Source organism: Heptranchias perlo, chromosome 7, assembly GCF_035084215.1.
Source record: "Heptranchias perlo isolate sHepPer1 chromosome 7, sHepPer1.hap1, whole genome shotgun sequence".
Taxonomy (NCBI): Eukaryota; Metazoa; Chordata; class Chondrichthyes; order Hexanchiformes; family Hexanchidae; genus Heptranchias; species Heptranchias perlo.
Window position 1 is genome coordinate 87,636,998 of NC_090331.1, and position 26,335 is coordinate 87,663,332.

At 46.9% G+C, this 26,335-nt stretch overlaps 1 protein-coding gene across 1 annotated transcript in view; it reads right to left on the reverse strand.

Moving 5' to 3' along the window:
- LOC137324057 (disintegrin and metalloproteinase domain-containing protein 23-like) overlaps positions 1-26,335 on the reverse strand; it is a 156,279-nt gene that overhangs the window by 22,921 nt on the left and 107,023 nt on the right. Inside the window, exons 12-19 of the mRNA XM_067988227.1 lie at positions 25,832-25,916; positions 22,384-22,471; positions 21,255-21,257; positions 20,441-20,492; positions 9,727-9,826; positions 8,832-8,903; positions 5,083-5,169; positions 1,792-1,872 (exon numbers count right to left, since the gene is read on the reverse strand). Of these exons, the coding sequence (XP_067844328.1) occupies positions 1,792-1,872; positions 5,083-5,169; positions 8,832-8,903; positions 9,727-9,826; positions 20,441-20,492; positions 21,255-21,257; positions 22,384-22,471; positions 25,832-25,916 (568 nt within the window). The remainder of the gene's footprint in view (positions 1-1,791; positions 1,873-5,082; positions 5,170-8,831; positions 8,904-9,726; positions 9,827-20,440; positions 20,493-21,254; positions 21,258-22,383; positions 22,472-25,831; positions 25,917-26,335) is intronic.

Genomic DNA, 26,335 nt, shown 5'->3' on the forward strand with positions numbered 1-26,335 from the left:
TATCGCGGAGAAAGGCAGGTAGGCCCCAGGGGTGCGGACCAGCACACCGGCCGTGTACCGAGAGGGGATCACCAGCCCAAACCTCCTCCAATCCCAGTGGCTCTGGTGCAGCCGCCCTCCATTACCATGTCTGAGAGGAACGATCTGAAGTTGATAAAGGCAATGTTTAGGCCAGAAGGCTGTTAAAGTGCCTAATCGAAAGATGAGGTGCCATTCCTTCTAGGAGACCGAGGACACAGAGGTCAGGGCAGGAGTGGGACAGAGAATTGAAGTAGCCAGCGACCGGAAGCTCAGGGTCATGCTTGCGGATGGAATGGAGGTGCTCAGCAGATCGCTTCCACTGAAGTTATGACAGATGAACAGGACTTATCCCTGCAGAAATCCGGCCCCATACTCCTTGTAATGTGGCAGGGCAAAATAGCCCTCAGTGGCCCTTCTCCACAAGAGATGCAACTTGGACTTGGTGCGTCGGACTCTCTGATGCTCTCCTGGCAACGTAACTTGCTGACTGGACAGGTCCTGTGTTCAGTTCTGGGCACCGCACCTCAGGAAGGAAAAACTGGCCTTGGAGGAGGTGCAGTGCAGATTCACCAGAAATAATACTGGGGCTAAATTATGAGGACAGGTTGCATTCCCTTGAGTGTAGAAGATTAAGGGGTGATCTAATTGAGGTGTTTAAGATGATTAAAGGATTTGATAGGGTAGATAGAAAGAAACTATTTCCTCTGGTGGGGGAGTCCAGAACAAGGGGGCATAATCTGAAAATTAGAGCTAGGCCGTTCAGGGGTGATGTCAGGAAGCACTTCTTCACACAAAGGGGAGTGGAAATCTGGAACTCTCTCTCCCTAAAGCTGTTGAGGCTGAGGGTCAATTGAAAATTTAAAAACTGAGATTGATAGATTTTTGTTAGGTAAGGGTATTAAGGGTTACTGAACCAAGGCGGGTAAATGGAGTTAAGATACAGATCAACCATGATCTAATTGAATGGTGGAACAGGCTCGAGGGGCAGAATGGCCTACTCCTGTTCTTTGCACCTATGACCACAGCTCTGTACCACTCCAGCCTCCGATTCCACTGATTTAGAAAAATCTGTTTGCTTTGTTTGATTGCCACTCCACACTGACTGGACGAGTTAAGATCATTTTGTTTATAATGTGGCGAATCCGATGGCTACACTTCCCCTTTAAATGATAACCGGATCGCCAATCAAGAGACGAGAAAATGGGATGGGGCCAAGTTGCCCCTGGATTCCAATCCCTACTGTTTTGTTTCCAGTCATTTTCTGGTGGGAGAGTGGTGGCAGTTCTTCCACATTCCCCCCATCACCCTCTGTCCAAGAGGGTGCATCGGGGGGAGGTGGGGAAGCAAGCTCCTGAGTAATTCTGCCCTTTCCACCCTTAAAAAGGGCCCCCACGGGATTCACACAAATTGAGCGCTGGCGTGAGGCCCTTTGTGACCATTTGAAAGGCCTCAGGCCTCACCAAGACCATTACCTTATGAACTAAATTGGCTCCTTTGGGAGCAGAAGACTGGTCAAGTTTATTTTTTTATCTTCGGCCTGGAAGGTCCTGAGGTATGTGGGGCCGCTCCACTGTACCAGGCTGTATGAAATGGCCTTGCAGGCACCCCAATCTTGCAAATGACGCCAACCACCGCAATTTGGGATGGGGGTCTACGGCCAACCATGTGGGCAGATGTTGGCTCCACCACCCTTCCACCGGTGGAGTGGCCCCCACAGAATTTTAGGCCCTTAGTCTTCAACATTACACTGACGGAATGGACAATACGTACCTGACCAGAGTCTCCCGAGCAGTACTCCGTTATATCGCAGTCATTCACTGCATCTCGACACTCGTGCCCTCGCTTTAGGAACTGAGTACAAGAGCACAGAACATTGCTGAGTTACTTACTGGCCAGGTGCCTTTTAAGAGAGAAAAAAAATCATTTACATTACAGCAGTGACTACACTTCAAAGGCGCTTCATTGGCTGTAAAGCGCTTTGGGAGGTCCTAAATTGATGAAAGGCACTTTATAAATGTAAGTCTTTCTTTATTCTTTTTTTTAAACAAAGAAATGCCCTGGGATCTAAATGATACAATTTTAAAGGGGGTGCAGAGACACCTGGGGGTGTATGTACACAAATATTTGAAGGTGGCAGGACAAGTTGAAAAGGCTGTTAAAAAAGCAAATGGAATCCTGGGCTTTATTAATAGAGGCACAGAGTACAAAAGCAAGGAAGTTATGCTAAACCTTTATAACACATTGGTTCAGCCCCAGCTGGAGTATTGTGTTCAATTCTGGGTGTCATAGTTTAGGAAGGATGTCAAGGCCTTAGAGAAGAGATTTACTAGAATGGTACCAGGGATGAGGGACTTCAGTTATGTGGAGAGACTGGAGAAGCTGGGATTTTTCTCCTTAGAACAGAGAAGGTTATGGGGAGATTTGATAGAGGTGTTCAAAATCATGAACGATTTTAATAGAGTAAATAAGGAGAAACTGTTTCCAGCGGTAGAAGGGTCAGTAACCAGAGAACACAGATTTAAAGTGATTGCAAAAGAGCCAGAGGCGACATGAGGAAATATTTTTTTACACAGCGAGTTGTAATGATCTGGAATGCTCTGCCTGAAAGGGTGAAAACAGATTAAATAGTAATAGGGAATTAGATAAATACTTGAAGAGAAATAATTTATGGGGAAAGAGCAGGGGAGTGAGACTAATTGGATAGCTCTTTCAAAGAGCTGGCACAGGCTCAATGGGCCGAATGGCCTCCTTCTGTGCTGTACCTACTATGATGCTACAATACTATGAAAACTGCTGAATTACTTACAACAACAACTTGCATTTATATAGCGCCTTTAACGTAGTAAAACGTCCCAAGGCGCTTCACAGGACCATTATCAAACAAAATTTAACACCAAGCCACATAAAGCTCGAGGGGCTGAATGGCCTACTCCTGTTCCTTTGCTCCTATATGGAGATATTAGAACAGGTGACTAAAAGCTTGGTAGGTTTTAAGGAGCATCTTAAAGGAGGAAAGAGAGGTAGAGAGGCAGAGAGGTTATGGGAGGGAATTCCAGAGCTTTGGGCCTAGGCAGCTGAAGGCACAGTGGCCAAGAGTGAAGGTTACATCTTACCATGCTTTAAACAGACTAGGGGGTCTGTTAAACTGTCAGTGCTGAAGGGAACATTTAATTCAATGCAAAACCTCTAGTCAGATGCAATTTATGTTGCTGGCGTATCACTCAAGTGCCACATATCAACTGTGTTGTCCCACCATTAAACATGGCTACTGAGAAAAAGCAACATCAGTGCCTGAGATCCCCCATAACAGCTGGTTGGCCAGTCCTACCACCCAGTGCCAACCCGAGATCCACTCTTTCGATACAGGTATGGTGACTGGTGTCAGCACCACCTGCGCTCTGGGTGTATATTAAATAACATACATTGTTCAATTTAAATAATGAACTTTATTTTTAAAAAGCTAATTGGAGAAGTGAGGCTGCGTTACAATTCCAGTAAATTCTTTAGAGCTTCTTCACAGGTGTCAGCCATGGCTCAGAGGGTAGCACTCTCGCCTCTGAGACTGAAAGTCATCGTTTCAAGTCCCACTCCACAGACTTGAGTGCATAAACTAGGCTGACACTCTAGTGCAGTACTGAGGGAGTGCTGCACTGTTGGAGGTGCCTTCTTTCAGTTGAAACATGAAACCGAGGCTTAGTCTGCCCTTTCAGGTGGACATAAAAGATCCCATGGCACTATTGTGAAGAAGGGTAGGGGAGTTCTCCCCGATGTCCTGGCCAATATTTATCCCTCATCCAACATCATTAAAACCGATTATCTGGTCATTATCACATTGCTGTTTGTGGGACCTTGCTGTGCGCAAATTGGCTGCCGTGTTTCCTTCATTATGACATTGTACAAAAAAATACTTCATTGGCTGTAAAGTGCTTTGGGACGTCCTAAGGTCATGAAAGGCGCTTTATAAATGCAAGTGTTTAAAGTCCTTTATAGCATCTTTCACCCCTTAAGTCGTTTTGTTTGCTCTGCAAGTTGTTCTGGTGCTTATTGCTTGCTAAGGGGTGGGAATGTTGTGGTGTGACGTTAAGTTAAGTTTTGCCCCATGCACATAATTGCTTCCTAGGGTAAATATTTCTACCATTAATTAACGTAAACACCCAGAATTAATGCTTTGTTTCCTTGTTAACTATCTGTTGGTATTATCGGCCGTGCCTTCTGCTGCCTGGGCCCTAAGTTCTGTCATTTCCACCCTGAACCTCTCTGCCTCTCCACCTCGCTTTCCTCCTTTATGATGCTCCTTAAAACCTACCTCTTTGATTAAGGTTTTGGTCACCTGTCCTAATATCTCCTGTGAAGTGCCTTGAGATGTTTTACTACGTTAAAGGTGCTATTTAAATGCAGGTTGTTGTTGTTGTTAATCAGCAATTAATGTGAAGTATAGAAGTGTACCGATTTATTTGGCAGTCCTTTCATTCGTGGGTCACGTTCAATTCTTACATTTAAAGGAAAGAAAGGACTTGCATTTATACAGCGCCTTTCATGACCTCAGGACGTCCCAAAGCGCTTTACAGCCAATGAAATATTTTTTGAAGTGCAGTCACTGTTGTAATGTATGAAACGCTCGAGTTCAAAGCACTCCCACTAGATATGTCGCTTGCTTCTAGATGGGGCTGTTCCCAAAATCGTAGAGATAAAGGCCGGGAATTTCCTCGGAGCTGCTCTCACTCCGCCATTGTAAATATGCCATAAGTGAGTCGGAAACCCCGTAAATGGCAAAGTTACAGCGTGGGGGAGGGAGGGGGCGGGGGGCGTGCGGGAGAGGCAGCTGTGAGGAAATTCCCCATCACGCAAATGCTACACAGAAGAGAGAGTTTATCACATCCCAGCACAGCCCAGGTGTCCACTATTCCCTTGGAAATCACTTATGCTAAACCCATTAGATTATCACACCCCCCCACCTTGCATTGGTGGAGAGATTGCCTCGCAGGCATTAGCCCCTTGGAGCTCAGTACGCTAGACACATGCAGGGTTACGGTCAAGCTGTATATTATTGGCATGAGTTACCTGGCAAGTGTAATTGCAGCAAGGTCCATTGCTGCAATGGGCACCATTGGCAAGGGAGCACTTCTTACAACAGGTCCCGTAGCATTCCTGCAGGAGGGAGAGGCGACGGAAACAAGGGAAAATCATCCACTATATTTACACATTTGGGAAAATTGTAACTGAAATTACATAGAATCACACAGAAATTGCAGCACAGAAACAGGCCATTCGGCCCTATTGGTCGGTGCCGGTGTTTATGGTCCACACGAGCCTCCTCCCACTCTACTTCATCTAACCCTATCAACATATCCTTCTATTCCTTACTCCCTCATGTACTTATCTAGCTTCTGTTTAAATGCATCTATACTATTCGCCTCAACTACTCCTTGTGGTAGTGAGTTCCACATTCTCACCACTCTGGGTAAAGAAGTTTCTCCTGAATTCCCTATTGGATTTATTAGTGACTATCTTATATTGATATCCTCTAGTTCTGGTCTCCCCCACAAGTGGAAACATCTTCTCTACATCTCCCCTATCAAACCCTTCATAATTTTAAAGACCTCTATCAGGTCACCTGGACACCATACACATTATTTGACTGGATTAACTACAGACCAGTTGACTGGACAAATCATGAATTTCTTTCTTGTAAAGACATTGCACATTTAAAAATATAAGCAGGAGTGCCCCCGATGGCTTAGTGAATAAATGCACCATGTGGTCAGATACTGAGCTTTGCCTACCAGGAAAGTCATAGGCCCCACCCCTGGTTTGCACAGAGTTAGCTGGCCTCTGCTCGAACAGTAGTCGGGATACTACAATTTGCCTCATTGCCCTGAGACCAGGGAGAGGAAGTCGGTCGGGGTTCCCATTCCCCATCGTTATTCAGACTGTCACGTGATTGTACATTGAAAGGAGCGGAGGTCACCACAGCATGAAGCTTTCATGGCTATTGGATCCTTCCAAGCCACCCCCAGAAACATCTGCCACATCAGGCTGTCCGTAGTGCATACTTGTATCACCAAGAGAAAGAATTGATGTTTACAAGGGGCAACATCTTCACCTCCCAAACCCGCGACCTCCACCACCTAGAAGGACAAGGGCAGCTGGTGCATGGAAACACCATCACCTCCAAGTTCCCCTCCAGGTCACACACCATCCTGACTTGGACAAATATCGCCATTCCTTCATCATCGCTGAATCAAAATCCTGGAACTCTCTACCTAACAGCACTGTGGGAACACCTTCACCACACGGAGGCAGCGGTTCAAGAAGAAGGCCCACCACCGCCTTCTCAAGGGCAACTAGGGATGGGCAATAAATGCCGGCCTTGCAAGTGATGCCCACATCCCAAGAATGAATTTTTAAAAACTTTCTCTGTGGAAAGGAGGTATCTGCTGGACAGGTTCCCCCTGAGTGAAAGGTGTCAAGGATGACAGTCATATGGGAATGAGGGTTCTTTATATCCAACTCTATGGCCTACACGCAAAGGAGTTTGCACTCAACTGTTGTTCAGGTGGTATCTGGTCACCGAAATATCATGCACAAGCAACGGCCAATGATGAAGGGTGCAGCCATTAATTAGCAGCCGTCAATTGTGGCTACATTTTTGGATGGAAAATAAGAGGGATTGGCTCCTAGGAAACCAGAGCTGACCTCTGCAACCATAGATGTTGACCTTACTGAAAAACCCCATAATAGAAGAAGAGGTCCTCCTTGGGCTGGAAATCTGAACATCTGCTGGCTGTTCCACATCTGCCACCTCCACCTGCAAGTAAAGTGTGCCATCCAGCTTTGAAAGCTATGTACAAAATGCAATGGTTGTCTACAATGAAAGAGTCTCTACAAAGGGCAATGGTTGTATACAATGGAAGAGTATCTACAAAGGACAATGGTTCTATACAAAGAAAGAGTATCTACAAAGGGCAATGGTTGTATACAATGAAAGAGTATCTACAATGGACAATGGTTTTATAGAATGGAAGAGTATCTACAAAGGGCAATGGTTGTATACAATGGAAGAGTATCTACAAAGGGCAATGGTTGTATAGAATGGTAGAGTATCTACAAGGGGCAATGGTTGTATAGAATGGTAGAGTATCTACAAGGGGCAATGGTTGTATACAATGAAAGAGTATCTACAATGGACAATGGTTGTATAGAATGGTAGAGTATCTACAATGGACAATGGTTGTATAGAATGGTAGAGTATCTACAAGGGGCAATGGTTGTATACAATGAAAGAGTATCTACAATGGACAATGGTTGTATAGAATGGAAGAGTATCTACAAAGGGCAATGGTTGTATAGAATGGTAGAGTATCTACAAGGGGCAATGGTTGTATACAATGAAAGAGTATCTACAATGGACAATGGTTGTATAGAATGGAAGAGTATCTACAAAGGGCAATGGTTGTATACAATGGAAGAGTATCTACAAAGGGCAATGGATGTGTACAATGCTTGAAATTGTACCGCACACAAGATGTGGGAGTTCCCAATTTAGGTGGGTGATATACTTGATGGACTCCCAATAAATGTGTGCAAAAGTGAAGAACGCCTTCTCCTTGCTCCTAATTGCCAGAACACTTCTTCCTCATTGGCAGCCAGGTGTGAGCGAGCTTAGTGACTGCACTGACTTAATCGGAGACCTTTCTTCAAGCAGCTGGCATTAGGTGGGTGGTCTTCAGCTTCACATAGGACCATGCCCTACAGCAGGACCTCCAACTGTTCAGCATCAAAGAGGAGCTGTGTTTCCCTTGTCTCTTCTGCACTTTTCTGTCCCTATCACCTCTTCCCTTATAATTGCTAGCTGCAGCACTTCAAAAGCTGCTGCTTCGACAGATTCTTTCAATCCTTGGCCGAGTGTACTGCAGACCAAGCTCTTAGTAGGAGGGAGCCCCATTGCAAAATTAAGCACTGCCGATGCAGACTTGTTTGTCTTTTTGGGCCAGCTCAAAGCCATTTTTTCCATTATTGGACAATCGAAGCCTGCAGCTCATGACTTTCAACATTACTCTGCACCTCTACTTAACGGTTAGCCCCAACAATACCACAGTAGCATCTGTCTTGTGGCCTGACACAAACACGAGCCTGTAAGCATCATCTGGAGCGAGACTCACCCAATCTTGGTTTAATCTTGGTTGACAGCAGAGCAACTGATAGTGGCAAAATGCAAGCACTCTTGCTCTTTCCTTTCTTTAGACTCATTAGATGGTCACGATTGCATGCAGCCTACTTCCTAGCGTGGTAGGCCGGTATGCGGCCTACTCTCCTGTTCCCTTGGCCGGCCTCCCACCCGTTGATTGGAGAAGCTTCAGATTTGGGGCCGACAAGGAATGCTGCTCACAACTACTGTGGCATTTCGGGAAGAGGTAGAACAAATTTTTCCTTCAGCTAGGGAAGCCTACTGCATAAACGATAAATGGGCACCCATGGGTAAAAGTAACAAATGTGGAGAAGCAAAAGGATGGTGTGCGATTAACAACCGTTCACTTAAAGAAAGTCAACGGGGTGGGCATTTTCACCATCATTGTCTAGGCAGTATCCAGGAACGGAAATCGGGCGGGTTCTGTATGGAGTGGGTGATCCTCTGCCAGGTTACCACCCAGGCGGGGAAGTCGAACACCACCCCCGCCGTGTAACTGTTGTGATGGCTGATCAATGCCAATTCGCTCGCTCTCAATCCCAGGAGGATACATGGCAGCAGTGGCTCAGGGTTTGCCTCGAAAAACAGAGAAACAAAAAACACGCTAACACTTGAAGCTTACCACTCGCATTCCACAGTCACATTCTTCCCCAGATTCCACATATCCATTTCCACACTCTGTGGTCTCAAACAGCTATAAAGGAAGACAGAGAGAGAGCGATTGTCACTCCGGTCAGAGGTAAGAACAGGGACAATGGAGCTGTAATTCTGATTTGGACCTGGATGGAACTGGGGCAGATCGCCTGGCAACGATTTGGAACATGGAATGGAAACCAGTTCCACCGGGACTCCATTCCATGCTTTTTGTTCTGCCATTTCCCATTGGTGAGGGGGAGTTCCTGGGCAACCATGGGAATTCCTGCCTTTACACCCTCTATAAAAGGCCTGAGCGGAATACTCAGCAGCTGAGAGCCGAGGCCCTGGAACTTGTCAGATTTGGGAGGAGGTCTATCGGCCGAATTTCATCATTACTGGCTCCCGTGGGAACTGAAGGTTTCTTTTGGGTCTCTTCCGTATTTGGGCCAGGAAGGGCCTTGAGGTCCTCCCGGTAGAGTGGCCAGTTGCTGCTCCGCCTCTCGGCCCGCGGATCAAGGCAGGGGCCTCTGGTGTACCCTGTAAAAATTGGTCCCGGTATTTATAGTTTAGAGGAAACAAGAGATGGAAATTCAGAGGAGCATAGACCGTAATATTAATAACAATATAGAGTGTGACAAAGAAAGGATGTGATGGAGAGAGCTTGGAGGCTAGAGAGGGGTCATTTGTCAGATGACTTATTTCTTGTCTCCTGTCCAGATTGGCGATTAAGAGGTTAGCAAAGTCTCCCAGATATGGGGCTGATACTCATATCTTGGGTGAACCTGGGTGGCTGAGTTTAAAATAATGCTTGCGACGAGTACTGATCAAACATGCGAGTGGGAACTGACTGAACTTTGGCCTTCTTAATAAGGAAATCTTACCTTCGTTGGTCTATTGAAGAGACAAACTCCTCCCCCTCTTTGTAGAAACTCCTTGTATTCCATAATACTGCACTTGGAAAACTTGCGGGAATGGTAGAACCTGCAGATGGACCATAGTAACAATCGGAATGAGAACTCAAGCAAACCAAAAAGAATGTAACCCAACCCAAACAGAGTGAACTGGTCAAGATGCAGCCAAGTTCAATTCAACCCATCTCAACCCCCACTCAATAAAGTAAAACTCAACCCAATTTAGCCTATCCCAATTCAAACAAACAAAACTCAGTCCAACCCACACAAAAAGAAACCCCAACTCAAATCGATCCAACAATGCAGCCAACCAAAAATCAGACCCAACCCAAAAACTTAACTCAACTTCAATCCGCACTCAGTTCAAAGCAACACAAAGACATCCACAACTCAACGGGACACTCTCAAAGTCAAATTTGAGGAACAGTTGTACCTCAAACCTTCTTTCACCACACAAGTAACCAACAAATTATACCAGTGCACTTACTTGAATGTCTACATGTCTATTAATTAGACAAAGTGAAAATAAATTAGCATACTAATGAGTGCAGGTGCTGTACAAGGGACTAGCTCCAAACAAATGCAAAGAAACTCAGGCCACCTCTCACTGGGCTTGTCAATATACTTTCCAAATTCTCCCTAAGGCAATATATTAATGTGTCGCAGCATTCATATTATAAATTTATATATATGCGTATGAGATTTCTTTAATTGGTTATCATAATTAAGAGAAGTTTTCTTCAGCGTAGTGAATTTGTACATATTAAAAAGAAATAAGCACTGGGGTTCATTTCTAGAGGGATAGATTTGAAAAGCAGAGAAGTTATGTTAAACTTGTACAGAACCTTGGTTAGACCACACTTGGAGCACTGTGCACAGTTCTGGTCTCCATATTATAAAAAGGACATAGAGGCACTGGAGAAGGTGCAAAAAAGATTTATAAGGATGATACCAGAACTGAGAGGTTATAACTATCAGGAAAGTTTGAACAGGCTGGGGCTGTTTTCTCTGGAAAAGAGAAGTCTGAGGGGTGACCTGATGCAAGGCTTTAAGATTATAAAAGGGTTTGATAAGTTAGACGTAGAGAAGATGTTTCCACTTGTGGGGGAGACCAGAACTAGGGGCCATAAATAGAAGATAGTCACTACTAAATCCAAAGGGAATTCAGGAGAAACTTCTTTACTCAAATTGTGGTAAGAATGTGGAACTCGCTACCACAAGGAGTAGTTGAGGCGAATAGCACAGATACATTTAAGGGGAAGCTAGATAAATACATGAGGGAGAAAGAAAGATATGTTGATAGGGTTAGATGAAGTAGGGAGGGAGGAGGCTCATGTGGAGCATAAACACCAGCATGGACCTGTTGGGCCAAATGGCCCGTTTCTGTGCTGTAAATTCTATGTAAAAAGAACAAGTTTACAATTTCCCTACACATTAAGATTACATTTGGAGAGACTCTGGATTGTCGCGGGGCCAAGAATGCAGCCAATTCCTGACAGGTGACGCGGAAAGTGCCGCAATTTTCCAGTATACACTGACTGTGTACGAGGCTCCTGAAACTTACCATGTGGTGCACAAAGCAAATCTTTCCACCACCCCCACCATCCTCCCCCGGATTTTTTAAGGTTAAATTTAGACGGAAGTCCACACGGAGATTACAGATTTCATTTGAAACTTATAACTTGCACTTGGTTTAGATACTGGACGTCATTGTACAGATATAAACCAACGGCCTTAGAGGGGTGCAACGAAGGTTCACCAGATTGATTCCTGAGATAAGAGGGTTGTCCTATGAGGAGAGGTTAAGTAGAATGGGCCTATACTCTCTGGGGTTTAGAAGAATGAGAGGTGATCTCATTGAAACATATAAGATTCTGAGAGGGCTTTACAGGGTAGATGCTGAGAGGCTATTTCCCCTGGCTAGAGTGTTAAGAACTAGGGGGCATAGACTCAGGAGAAGGGGTCGGACATTTAGGACTAAGATGAGGAGAAATTTCTTCAATCAGAGGGTTGCGAATACTTACAATTCTCTACCCTAGAGGGCTGAGGATGCTCAGTCGTTGAGTATATTCAAGGTTGAGATGGATAGATTTTTGGACTCTAAGGGAATCAAGGGATATGGGGATCGGGTGGGAAAGTGGAGTTGAGGTAGAAGATCAGCCATGATCTTATTGAATGGCAGAGCAGGCTCGAGGGGCCATATGGCCTACTCCTGTTCCTATTTCTTATGTTCTTAAATCTGCCAGAAAGAGTATACTTGATCATCACTGTATAAATAACATGCATGATAGATAAATAATAAAAGAAAAGACTTGCATTTATATAGCACCTTTCACAACCTCAGGATGTCCCAAAGCGCTTTGCGGCCAATGAAGTATTTTCGAAGTGTAGTCACTGTTGTAACGTAGAAACACGGCAGCCAATTTGCGCACAGTAAGATCCCACGAACAGCAATGTGATAATGACCAGATAATCTGTTTTTAGTGATGTTGGTTGAGAGATAAATATTGGCCAGGACACTGGGGAGAACTCTCCTGCCCCTCTTCGAAATAATGCCATGGGATCTTTTACATTCACCTGAGAGGGCAGACGGGGCCTCAGTTTCATGAATCACCCGAAAGGGAGTGCTGCACCTCCGACAGTGCAGCACTCCCTCAGTACTGCACTGGGAGTGGCTGCCTAGATTATGTGCTCAAGTCTCTGGAGTGGGACCTAAACCCACGACCTTCCACTGAGCCATGCTGACACAGTCAAAAATAAAAATTACCGATATACAGCAATGCTTCCTCGATGTGACAACAGGGATCAGTGATACCAATCAAAAAGGTCCCAGATTCCATTTCAGATCTGTGCTGAGTTAGCTGCTTTCAGATAGGTCAGAGTGGGGGGGGGGGTTTGAGAGGGGCGGGGGGTGCTATAAGTAAGCTTCAGTGTTTCAATAAGGAGCTTCAGAAGAAACTTCTTTTCTCAGAGATTGGTGAGAACGTGGAACTTGCTACCACGTGGAGTCATTGAGGCCAAAGCACAAATGCGTTTGAGGGGAAGCTGGATAAACACGTGAGAGAGAAAGGAATAGAAGGATATGGTGATAGGGTAAGAATGTAGTTACAATGTAGTTACAGTGCACTCGAGGCCCCCTCACTAATTCAGTTAAGTGTCTGATCAATTAAAGAGACTCATCAAGGCCGAGTGAGGTACTTTGCAATTCTAATGAGTGCACTCCTGTTTGCAACAGAAACAAAGCTCAGAGCCTTCAGCATCTGTGTGCCTCTCAAGTGGTTCAGAACCACATCGGGTTATTTTGAAATCCAGTCTCCTCTTTTCAAAAAAAAATGTATTTCTTCTCTGTGGAACCAATCTGACGCTGCCCTCGTTCTTCTCAAGGGCCATCAGCGCTTCTCACAAGTGGCCAAGTGGTTTCGTTCTTTCATCTGAGGCCAAGACCGACCCGTGCAATTGACTGCCAGCACAAACACATGGCTTTTTTTAAAGTTGCTTTCATTTCTTTTTGTCCCTTTAGCCAGTTTTCTCCCTCTCCCCCCTCATCTTACCATCTCTCCCGAAGGAGCTGAGTTTTGTAGGGGCTCGTTTCCATTGGTGAGCCCTGCCGTATCCCACCTGTCGTATGTGTGTGGGAGCCCAGATAGCTAGACCCCCGAATCCACCGGGCACCACATGCCCCAATCCCCGATCCCCAATGCACTACACCCCCGATCCCCAATGCACTACACCCCCGATCCCAGATCCCCTCTGCACTACACCCCCCGATCCCCAATGCTCTACACCCCCCGATCCCCAATCCCCTCTGCACTACACCCCCCGATCCCCAATGCTCTACACCCCCCGATCCCCAATCCCCTCTGCACTACACCCCCCGATCCCCAATGCTCTACACCCCCCGATCCCCAATCCCCTCTGCACTACACCCACCGATCCCAGATCCACTCTGCACTACACCCCCTTATCCCCGATCCCCTCTGCACTACACCCCCCGATCCCCTCTGCACTACACCCCCTGATCCCCGATCCCCTCTGCTCTACTCCCCCCGATCAACTCTGCACTACACCCCCCGATCCCAGATCCCCTCTGCACTACTCCCCCCTATCCTCTCTGCACTACTCCCCCCGATCACCTATGCATTACTCCCCCTGTTCCCCTCTGCACTATACCCACCGATCCCAGATCCTCTCTGCACTATACCCCCCGATCCCCACTGCACTACACCCCCCGATCCCCTCTGCACTATACCCCCCGATCCTCTCTGCACTACTCCCCCTGATCCTCTCTGCACTACTCCCCCCGATCCTCTCTGCACTATACCCCCCGATCCTCTCTGCACTACACCCCCCGATCCCCACTGCACTACACCCCCCGATCCTCTCTGCACTACACCCCCCGATCCCCACTGCACTACACCCCCCGATCCCCTCTGCACTATACCCCCCGATCCTCTCTGCACTACTCCCCCTGATCCTCTCTGCACTACTCCCCCCGATCCTCTCTGCACTACACCCCCCGATCCCCACTGCACTACACCCCCCGATCCCCTCTGCACTATACCCCCCGATCCTCTCTGCACTACTCCCCCTGATCCTCTCTGCACTACACCCCCCGATCCCCACTGCACTACACCCCCCGATCCTCTCTGCACTACTCCCCCCGATCCTCTCTGCACTACTCCCCCCGATCCCCTCTGCACTACTCCCCCCGATCCTCTCTGCACTACTCCCCCCCGATCCTCTCTGCACTACTCCCCCCGATCCCCTCTGCACTACGCCCCCCGATCCTCTCTGCACTACACCCCCCGATCCCCACTGCACTACTCCCCCCGATCCTCTCTGCACTACTCCCCCCCGATCCCCACTGCACTACTCCCCCCGATCCTCTCTGCACTACTCCCCGCGATCCTCTCTGCACTACACCCCCCGATCCCCACTGCACTACTCCCCCCGATCCCCACTGCACTACTCCCCCCGATCCCCACTGCACTACTCCCCCTGATCCTCTCTGCACTACTCCCCCCCGATCCTCTCTGCACTACTCCCCCCGATCCTCTCTGCACTACTCCCCCCGATCCCCTCTGCACTACTCCCCCCGATCCTCTCTGCACTACACCCCCCGATCCCCTCTGCACTACTCCCCCCGATCCTCTCTGCACTACTCCCCCCGATCCCCTCTGCACTACTCCCCCTGATCCTCTCTGCACTACTCCCCCCGATCCCCTCTGCACTACTCCCCCCCCGATCCTCACTGCACTACTCCCCCCCCGATCCTCACTGCACTACTCCCCCCCCGATCCTCTCTGCACTACTCCCCCCGATCCTCTCTGCACTACACCCCCCGATCCTCTCTGCACTACACCCCCCGATCCTCTCTGCACTACTCCCCCCGATCCTCTCTGCACTACTCCCCCCGATCCTCTCTGCACTACTCCCCCCGATCCTCTCTGCACTACACCCCCCGATCCTCTCTGCACTACACCCCCCGATCCTCTCTGCACTACTCCCCCCGATCCTCTCTGCACTACTCCCCCCGATCCTCTCTGCACTACTCCCCCCGATCCCCTCTGCACTACACCCCCCGATCCCCACTGCACTACACCCCCCGATCCTCTCTGCACTACTCCCCCCGATCCTCTCTGCACTACTCCCCCCGATCCTCTCTGCACTACTCCCCCCGATCCTCTCTGCACTACTCCCCCCGATCCCCTCTGCACTACTCCCCCCCGATCCTCTCTGCACTACACCCCCCGATCCCCTCTGCACTACTCCCCCCCCGATCCTCTCTGCACTACTCCCCCCCCGATCCTCTCTGCACTACTCCCCCCGATCCTCTCTGCACTACACCCCCCGATCCTCTCTGCACTACACCCCCCGATCCTCTCTGCACTACTCCCCCGATCCCCTCTGCACTACTCCCCCCCGATCCTCTCTGCACTACTCCCCCGATCCTCTCTGCACTACTCCCCCCCGATCCTCACTGCACTACTCCCCCCGATCCTCTCTGCACTACTCCCCCCGATCCCCTCTGCACTACATCCCCCCGATCTCCTCTGCACTACAATCCTCCGATCCCGTCTTCCAATGCTGTGGATCGTTCCCAGAGGTCCCCGGCTGCGGCCTCCTGCAGCCAAAGTCCCGCTCCCACCCGCCAGCCTGGGAGTGAATCTGGGACTCCAGGAACATTTATATAAATGAGGCCCTGCCATTCAGATCCACGTCCCCGGACTCTCCGGACGAATTGCCCACTTCGGGGCTCACGCGGACTATACCCGCCCCCTCCCACCTTTAAAATCGGGGCCCTAGTATCGACTAATTATTCAAACATAGAGGGCATCGCATCCAACCCTGACACTGTCCACCTGTATTTTGTGACAGAAGTTACCAATCAAGATGCTCGAGACCCAAGTGCAGTGCCGGATTCACTTTGGCCAATTCAACACGGTCAATGGATCAAACTATTTTGATCAGCTTGGCTCAATGCTACACCCAGTGGTGCCTTCCCCACTAGGCCATTGGGGGACCTGCTGACTTTCATCTTACTTATGCTTTATTTATCACTTTAGTAGTCCACACACATTAACCAGATTAGAGCAGTGGTTTTCAAACTTTGTATTAGCTGGAGTATTGTGTCCAATACTGGCCACCACACTTCAGGGAGGATGTCAAGGCCTTGGAGAGGGTGCAGAAGAGATTTACTAGAATGGTATCAGGGATGAGGGACTTCAGTTATGTGGAGAGACTGGAGAAGCTGGGATTGTTCTCCTTGGAACAGAGAAGGTTAATGGGAGATTTAACAGAGGTGTTCAAAATCATGAATGGTTTTGACAGAGTAAATAAGAAGAAACTGTTTCCAGTGGCAGGGGGGTCGATAATCAAAGGACACAGATTTAAGGTAATTGGCAAAAGAACCAGGGGGGAGATGAGGAGAATTTTTTTATGCATCGAATTGTTCTGATCTGGAATGCGCTGCCTGAAAGGGTGGTGGAAGCAGATTCAATAATAACTTTCAAACAAATTGGATAAATACTTGAAAAGGAAAAATTTGCAGGGCCATGGGGAAAGAGCGGGGGAGTGGGACTAATTGGATAGCTCTTTCAAAGAGCCGGCACAGGCACGAAGGCTTGAATGGCCTCCTTCTGTCTTGTATGATTCTGTGATTCACACTCCTGTGGACCCATTCTAGCTCCTGAAGGATGACGCCAACAACCCAAAGGAAAACTGTGCTCTTGTTGCCGAAGATGGGTTTAATTAGTATAAAGCAATGATCCGTTACTAACTCAACAAATGCAGAAGTATTCGGAAAGTTGATGACAAGCGGGCAGATATTTGATGGCTGAAGGAGCCCTCTGGAATCCCCTCATGGACCCCAGCTTGAAAGTACATGGTCTAGAGCCCCACCCCCACTTCACTACCGTACTTATTCGTGACCCCCCCCCACTGTAGACTGGAGCTCTAACTTGTTTCAAATGAGAAAAGATTCTACGCAGCGAATAATATGACAAGTGCAGAGAGCGGTCAGCTCCCAACCCTCGTACACCTGTGCCCAGGTGAGCTGACCTCACTGGACACTGCAAGGTCAGCTCACCGACCTGATCGTCTAGTGCTCTGGGCTCATTGCTCATGACACGCCGGGAGTGCCAGACATTGACTATCAAGGCCACTGGCTGCCCACCAGCATTGGGGGGTGGGGGGAAGTGGGGGGGGGGAAGAGCAGGAGGGGCACAGGGAATGGGAGCAGAGTTTGTTTTGGGCCTTTTCAATGGTACAATGCCCACTGCATATAGCGGGCATGTTCATGCTAACTCGATTTGCCCGCAATATGCGGTGGACGCTATATCCATCGGACTCCCTAGTGCCTAAGGTTTTGAAGAAGTAAGGATCTAGGATCCCTAATCTAGTTTAAAAGTGGTGGGGACTGAATTGCATGATACTAAATCGATCCAAAATCGGGAACCAACAGATCTCCTGTATTTAGCCAACAGCTGATTGAAGCTGCTCGAAGTCTCCCGTCGGCTGTTCGCAAAATTAACAACCACGGCAGCCGGAGAGTGGAGACTTGGGGCAGCTTCAATCAGCTGTTCCTGGAGCATTGAAAACAGATAAAGGAGATGGACAGCCCTCAGAGGCACTCAGCTCCTCAGGTAAATAGTTAACAGCACTTAGTCGCACTTTAACCAGGTGCGAAAAGCTTATTGAATTGCCCCAAATAGCCGGCCCACTTAATGCCTTTTGTAATTGAATTCAATGGAAATGGCAAATGGTTCGTGTCTGCCTGGGACGATGCAGGTGGTGGGGACTGGAGTGTCTCCTTCAACGTCCATTCGCAACGGGCGTTGTGCTGGGCAAGCGATGCCCGGATGCTCCAGCTGTTATCCTGGAAGAGCTGCCTAATTTGAACAGGAGTCAGAGCCTAGTCGGCCTAACATAGACAGGCTCCTACTCCGCTCATGTGCTCATTGCTCACGTTGCGAAGTGCGTTAGGCACTTCATAGACCTCAGAGTCCAATAATATGGGGAGAGTGCGCTCGATGCACTTCAGGACATCAGGCGCCCTCCAGTGTATGGCTGAGACGAGCCTGTCTGAATCACACGTTCTCTGACTTCTGCAAAGATGTCACTTCAAAGGCAGGTGGAGCCATCTCTATTTAGGTGGATGGCCAAATGAGTGATAGACACAGACACCACCCAGGGGATAGAAACAGTTATAAGTGAGCATTCATTGGTTATGTCAGTCTGTGGCTTTTGCAACTGTCACACCAGTGGGTCCTTTGCCATCTTGAAAACGTATTTCTGGCCAAACCACAGGGGGAGAACCCTACCATTCCCTGTATGAGTTGCTTTGCTTCACAGATGTGAACATTATATCAAGCAGATTCTGTGTGCCATTGAAGCCAATTTGTGATTTGGCAAATAAGTGAGCTTTATTGACAGCTTTTAAAAGGATATGCTGATAGAGTTAGAGGAGGCTCGTGTGGAGCATAAAAACCGGCAAGGACCTGTTGGGCTGAATGGCCTCTTTCTGTGCTGTAGGTTCTATGTAATTTAAGACACCCTTTTGATCTTCCTTTCTTTCAATTTGGAAATGCAGGGCAAAGTGGGAATATAACTGAGTTTGCTAACACTGATTCTTCAGTTCCTTTCTCGCTGTGCTACTGGAATTGGAAATGGAAATTCCAAGCGTTTGTTTTTCTCATGTAAAAGCATTTAATTAATGATTCTTTAAAATACTGCAGTGAACTGTAAGGCACCCGGACTTTTATTGTGTTGTAGAAGACATTGTGAGATACATGAATTGCTATATAGTCTAGAGATATTTGCTGAATATGCGCTAGCTTCTGATTAATTTCATTTCTCAATAAATTTGATTTGTAGTTCTTAGCCTGAAACATACACCCTGCCAGAGTGTCACAGTCCCCACCGTTTATAGCAGGCGTGTTCGTTCGAACGTGATATGCTGGCTATACGCGATGGCCTGTATGATGTGGTAATACTATTACAGTGCTCTACCATATAACAAGAATGTTCTTTCTGTGTAGTGACCTTTTGCCCGGTTGTTTCCAGCTCCACTCTGACCTGCAGCTTTATTTAAACTGCAGTCAGTGCTTAATACAAACTGTAATCTCATCACTTAAAGGGGATTAGATGGTCTTAAGTTCGCAAAAGGTAATTGAACATTAATCAGATATTATTTACTTACTTATGTTTATTCTTGCATTCAGTGCACCTTGACCAGGTGAGAACTGGTGAGTAAGCACAGCTATTTCTACCCGAAATAAACAGAGCACTAACGACACTATAACCGGCAACTTTGAAACTGACATTAATGCAAATGGATAATGGTTTTTGCTTTTTGGCCGATATAAGCGACTGCCCGTTTTTGTGGATGTTTTAAGTAGGGGGGGGGACTATACTTAGCAATCAGCTAGAGGGATCGGGGTTTATGGCAGAAAACCGTTATCATATCCCTCATTACTTGCATGTAACTTCACAACAACAACAACTTGCATTTATATAGCGCCTTTAATGTAGTAAAACGTCCCAAGGCTCTTCACAGCAGCGTTATCAAACAAAATATGACACTGAGCCACATAAGGAGATATTAGGACAGGTGACCAAAAGCTTGGTCAAAGACGTAGGTTTTAAAGAGCGTCTTGAAGGAGGAGAGAGAAGTGGAGAGCTGTAAGGAGGGAATTCCAGAGCTTAGGGCCTAGACAGCTGAAGGCACGGCCGCCAATAGTCGGGCGATTAAAATTGGGGATGTGCAAGAGGCAAGAATTGGAGGAGCGCAGAGATCTCGGAGGTTACAGACATAGGGAGGGACGAGACCATGAAGGAATTTGAACACAAGGATAAGGACTTTAAAATCGAGGCATTGCCGGACCGGGGGCCAATGTAGGTCAGCGAGCACAGGTGTGATGGATGAACAGGACTTGGTGCGAGTTAGGATACGGGCAGCAGAGTTTTGGATGGGCTTTATATATGAGCTATGAACGAATGAACGTTTCATAGGTATCGCAGAGATGCCTCTGGAAGCATTACCCCTACATTGAGGAGGGGGATAAGGAAAGGTATCTGGTATGTGCCCGAATTGTAACACAAGGTTGCAGATTTACTTAATATTACACTACCGTGCTGCCCACTGTATAACTGTGGTAGGAACTATTGAGGAGCTGTATCATACCCTGTTTCTTCCATGAAGCATCCTGCCCAGGAGTCTGGACACTCGCATTCCTCTGAAAAAAAAAGTCAGAAGACACCTTATTATACTGGCTTTTAATTAGGTACCATCAGAAAAAAGAAAGTGCATTATCAGCCTCGAGGATCTGTGTTCGACCTTAATTACTAGTTTATCGCAATGTTTAAAAAGAGCCCCACAGGAGTGTACCTCACAGTCCTCCCATTTTATTTGGGGTGTCCTGACGTTCAAGAATGTGGCTGAGAAAAGGAGTACGGACCCCTCCCCCCCCAACCTCCCCCCCCAAACCATACCTCCGCCCCTGAACCTAATCCCGACCTTTCAACGCCTCGCATGTCCAGAGGTGTACGCACCTGCAAACTGGGTTCAGCATTGTGATTTTGGCGACGGCAGGTTAGAATGGAGCTCCCTGAGACAGATCCACAATTAAAAGCAGTCCCACCCACGCACACGCGCACTGTTAATTTAGAATTGCAGCTAGGCCAAGGCTTTCTAGGCTTGAGGAACAGGCTCGAGAGGCTGAACGGCCCACTCCTGTTCCTATCATCATTTGAATTAATGTTCTGGCTTTTAATTAGGTACCATCAAAGTATGATAAGGTGTCTTCTGACTGAGTATTGTGAAAAACAAATCGATAATTTGTTGTGATTAAAGGATTTGATAGGGTAGAGAGAGAGAAACTATTTCCTCTGGTGGGAGAGTCCAGAACAAGGGGCATAACCTTAAAATTAGAGCTAGGCCGTTCAGGGGTGATGTCAGGAAGCACTTCTTCACACAAAGGGTAGTGGAAATCTGGAACTCTCTCCCCCAAAAAGCTGTTGATGGTGGTGGTCAATTGAAAATTTCAAAACTGAGATTGATAGATTTTTGTTAGGTAAGGGTATTAAGGGATATGGAACCAAGGTGGATAAATGGAATTAAGATGCAGATCAGCCATGATCTAATTGAAAGATGGAACAGGCTCAAGGGGCTGAATGGCCTATTCCTGTTCCTATAGCACAGGCAGGGGCAGTGTCCAAAGCAGCACTCCATTTTTTGAGTTTAAGGGACAGGTGATTATTGCCTTTTTGTGAACTAGCCCAAATGGTCATTTCAGCAACAACAACAACGTGTATTTATACAGTGCCTTTCATGTGGTAAAACATCCCAAGGCACTTCACAGGAGCATAATCAGACAAACATTGACACCAAACCACATAAGGAGATATCAGAATAGGTGACGACAAGCTTGGTCAAGAGGTAGGTTTTAAGGAGCGTCTTAAAGGATAAGAGCAAAGTAGAGAGGTTTAGGGAGTGAATTCCAGAGCTTAGAGCCTAGGCAGTTGAAGGCACGGCCGCCAATTGAGTGATGAAAATCGGGGGTGCACAAGAGGCCAGAATTAGAGGAATGCAGAGATCTCGGTGGGTCGTAGGGTTGGAGGAGGTTACAGAGATAGGGAGAGGCGAGGGTATGGTGGGATTTGAACACAAGGATGAGAATTTTAAATTTCATGCTATGGACAAAGGGGGCACTAACAATTTGATCTTTGTGCGCAGGCCAGCTGACCTGTTGCCTCTCCCCCTGCCCCCACCCTAGCCTGGTATCCCTTGCGATTTGAGTGCAGACACCAAACACTATACACTTCGCTGTATGTGTTTCTTTTGTATGTGATCAGTGGCAAAAATAAAATGGTGTCACCAGCATGAGAAGGAACATCGTCCAAATCACTCTGATGGATCTCCATGCCACTGCCCAGGAGACGCTGAAATAAATTGGTACACAAACTGCATACATCGCCTAAGCCTTCTCGCACCCAAGGTTATGGATCTCATTCCCAGGAAATGGGGCAAAAAGGTCCGTCACTTATTGACAGTCTACTGGTGTAATTACAATGCTATTCACACCTCATTTCTGGAGCACACACCTGGACAATATTGATGGTACTTACTTCTCTTAGGTTGAGACTCCGACTGTATGCCTAAGTTCCGTGCAAGGCTCTGTCCCAATACAACAGTCATCAACCACATTTGTCCATACTGGATTCGAGAGATTAAAACAAGGACAATTAGAATTAGTTTAATAGAAGCACGATATATGCTGCACTAGTGTTGTTGGTGTAGAGAGGATGTCCATGACTGGTCCTAAGTGTCACCAGCATGAGAATACAGACAAGGTAGATTCAGAATATTACTTCAAACTAACCCAAGGCAGTGGGGCCAAAGAGCATCAATTAGTAAAATGACAAATGTCTGTAATAATCTGCTGAGGCACTAACATCAGAGACATTCAAAATACAGCTGGATTCTACAGTGGAACAGTTGGGGTGGGAGATGGTTACTTCGAGTTACTTTGAAACTACAGCATAGAAACAGGCCATTCAGCCCAACTGGTCTATGCCGATTGGGTTTATTAGCAACTATTTTATATTTATGACCTCTAGTTTTGGACACCCCCAAAAGCAGAACCAAGGTTAAACTATGATGGGAGAGTAAGAGTGGGAGAGGGATAAACTTTGATGGGAAACTTTGAGTACTAGAGGGATGGGCTTTGATGGGAGAGTTAGGGTACTAGAGGGATGGGCTTTGATGGGAGAGTTTTGAGTACTAGAAGGATGGGCTTTGATGGGAGAATTAGGGTACTAGAGGAATGGGCTTTGATGGGAGAGTTAGGGTACTAGAGGGATGGGCTTTGATGGAAGAATTAGGGTACTAGAGGGATGCACTTTGATGGGAGAGTTAGGGTACTAGAGGGATGGACTTTGACGGGAGAGTTAGGGTACTAGAGGGATGGACTTTGATGGGAGAATTAGGGTACTAGAGGGATGGACTTTGATGGGAAAGTTTGGGTAGTAGAGGGATGGGCTTTGATGGGAGAGTTAGGGTACTAGAGGAATGGACTTTGATGGGAGAGTTTGGGTAGTAGAGGGATGGGCTTTGATGGGAGAGTTTGGGTACTAGAGGAATGGGCTTTGATGGGAGAGTTTGGGTAGTAGAGGGATGGGCTTTGATGGGAGAGTTAGGGTACTAGAGGGATGGGCTTTGATGGGAGAGTTAGGGTACCAGAGGGATGGACTTTGATGGGAGAGTTAGGGTACTAGAGGGATGGACTTTGATGGGAGAGTTAGGGTACTAGAGGGATGGGCTTTGATGGGAGAATTAGGGTACTAGAGGAATGGGCTTTGATGGGAGAGTTTGGGTAGTAGAGGGATGGGCTTTGATGGGAGAGTTAGGGTACTAGAGGGATGGGCTTTGATGGGAGAATTAGGGTACTAGAGGGATGGACTTTGATGGGAGAGTTAGGGTACTAGAGGGATGGACTTTGATGGGAGAGTTAGGGTACTAGAGGGATGGACTTTGATGGGAGAGTTAGGGTACTAGAGGGATGGACTTTGATGGGAGAGTTAGGGTACTAGAGGGATGGACTTTGATGGGAGAGTTAGGGTACTAGAGGGATGAGCGTTGAAGGGAGAGTTAGCGTGTGTCCTGCAGTGGTTTAGCACACGGTCTTTTCACCTTGGGACGTGGGTTTGAAGCCAGCCCAGACTAGCAGGATGAATGTCTCCTGTGTTTGCTGGAGGTCCATGGTGAAATGGATTGGGGCAGATTCCATCCAGTTTTTAGTAACTTTGAGTTAACAACGCAAACAGTCCACAATCTTCTCCTAATTGGTGGCAGTAGCTTAGCTGCAGCAGGAAATGAAAATGTCACACTGCTGCCGTAAGGACGAGTGAAGGAAGTTTCACCCTGCGCCTCGCCTGTGCTATACCTCACCTCAAGCCTCTTGATGAGGCAGTCTAACCCTGTCCTTGACCATACCTCACCTAAGAGTGCTTGATGTCAATTCTGATGCAAAAAGCTGTTTGTTATACTGCACAGAAGTGATATGCCTCAAGTTTAATGAGCATAAATTTGAGCCAATCATTTTGCACACAGTTGGCCAATAAAAATCGCTGACTAGCCACATGTGTGGCCATGGCGACACTGTTCTAACCACATGTATTGATTTCAATAGAAAACGTCTTGCACACAGTACAGGTAAATTACATAGAATTGCATAGACTTTACAGCACAGAAACAGGCCATTCGGCCCAACTGGTCTCTGCCGGTGTTTATGCTCCACACAAGCCTCCTCCCACCCTACTTCATCTAACCCTATCAGCATATCCTTCTATTCCTTTCTCCCTCATGTACTAATCTAGCTTCCCCTTAAATGCATCAATGCTATTCGCCTCATCTACTCCTTGTGGTAGCGAGTTCCACATTCTCACCACTCAAGTAAATGTACTTCACGTGTGTATATTTACTTAACAAACATCAACTGCCATTCAGTACCCAAGGAAGTAAAGCACTCACAATGATCAAAAAACACTCATACACTCTCCTTACCAACAAACGCACAAACAGGTTAAAGTTCACATGCATACGGCGTGCGAATACAAGCACTGACATCATATGCCCAACCACGGTGTCTATTACTCATTTTTAATTTACTGCTCAGAAATGCAATTAGCCACATCTGGATTCCTAATTAGCCACATGTGGCTAGTGGCTAATCATAGGGTCATACAGCATAGAGCGAGGCCATTTGGTCCATCATGCCTGTGCCGGCTCTTTGGAAGAGCTATCCAATCAGTCCCACTCCCCTGTTCATTCCCAATATCCTTGTATATATTTCTTTTTCAAGTATATATCCAATTCCCCTATGAAAGTTACTTTTGAATCTGCTTCCACCACCCTTTCAGGCAGTGCATTCCAAATCATAACAACTCGCTGCGTAAAAAAAATTCTCCTCATCTCCCTCTGGTTCTTTTGCCAATTATTTTAAATCTGGTTACCGACCCTCCTGCCAGTGGAAACAGTTTCTCCCTATTTACTCTGTCAAAATCCCTCACAATTTTGAGCACCTCTATCAAATCACCCCTTGACCTTCTCTGTTCTAAGGAGAACAACCCCAGCTTCTCCAGTCTCTCCACATAACTGAAGTAAATATGTTAAAAAAGAAAAAAAAGACTTGCATTTATACAGCACCTTTCATGACCTCAGGATGTCCCAAAGTGCTTTACAGCCAATAAAGTGCTCTTGAAGTGTTGTCACTGTTGTAATGTAGGAAACACTGCAGCCAATTTGCCCACAGCAAGGTCCCACAAACAGCAATGTGATAATGACCAGATAATCTGTTTTTAGGTGTTGATTGAGGGATAACCATGAGTGCCATGGGATCTTTTACGTCTATCTGAGAGGGCAGACAGGGCCTCAGTTTAATGTGTCATCCGAAAGACGGCACTGCCTCAGTACTGCGGTGGGAATGTCAGCCTAGATTATAGTTAAATGTATTAGATTGAAGTAGTTGTATTAGACGACAATGAGTTAGCAGAAGACATTTTTGGAAAGTCTTACCTCATTCACCCCGACTCCTCGTGTCAGCGAGCAGACACCTCCAAAGAAAGCCATACTGCCCCTGCTGCTTTTAAACGTGGTGCTTCTGTTAAATAGAAAGAAAATCACAAATGCAGCAAGATAGAAATGAAAGCAAAACAATGCAGAAGTGACGAGAAAGCAGCAAAACATAATTCAATTCTTATTGTGTCATTTCCACTGTTATGTGCAGGCATACATAGAATTACATTGAATTTACAGCACAGAAACAGGCCATTCGGCCCAACTGGTCTCTGCCGACGTTTATGCTCCACACGAGCCTCCTCCCACCTTACTTCATCTAACCCTATCAGCATATCCTTCTATTCCTTTCTCCCTCATGTACTTATCTGGTTTCCACTTAAATGCATCTAAGCTATTCACCTCAACCACTCCACGTGGTAGCGAGTTCCACATTCTAACCACTCACTGAGTGAAGAAATTTCTCCTGAATTTCTTATTGGATATATTAGTGGCTATTAATAT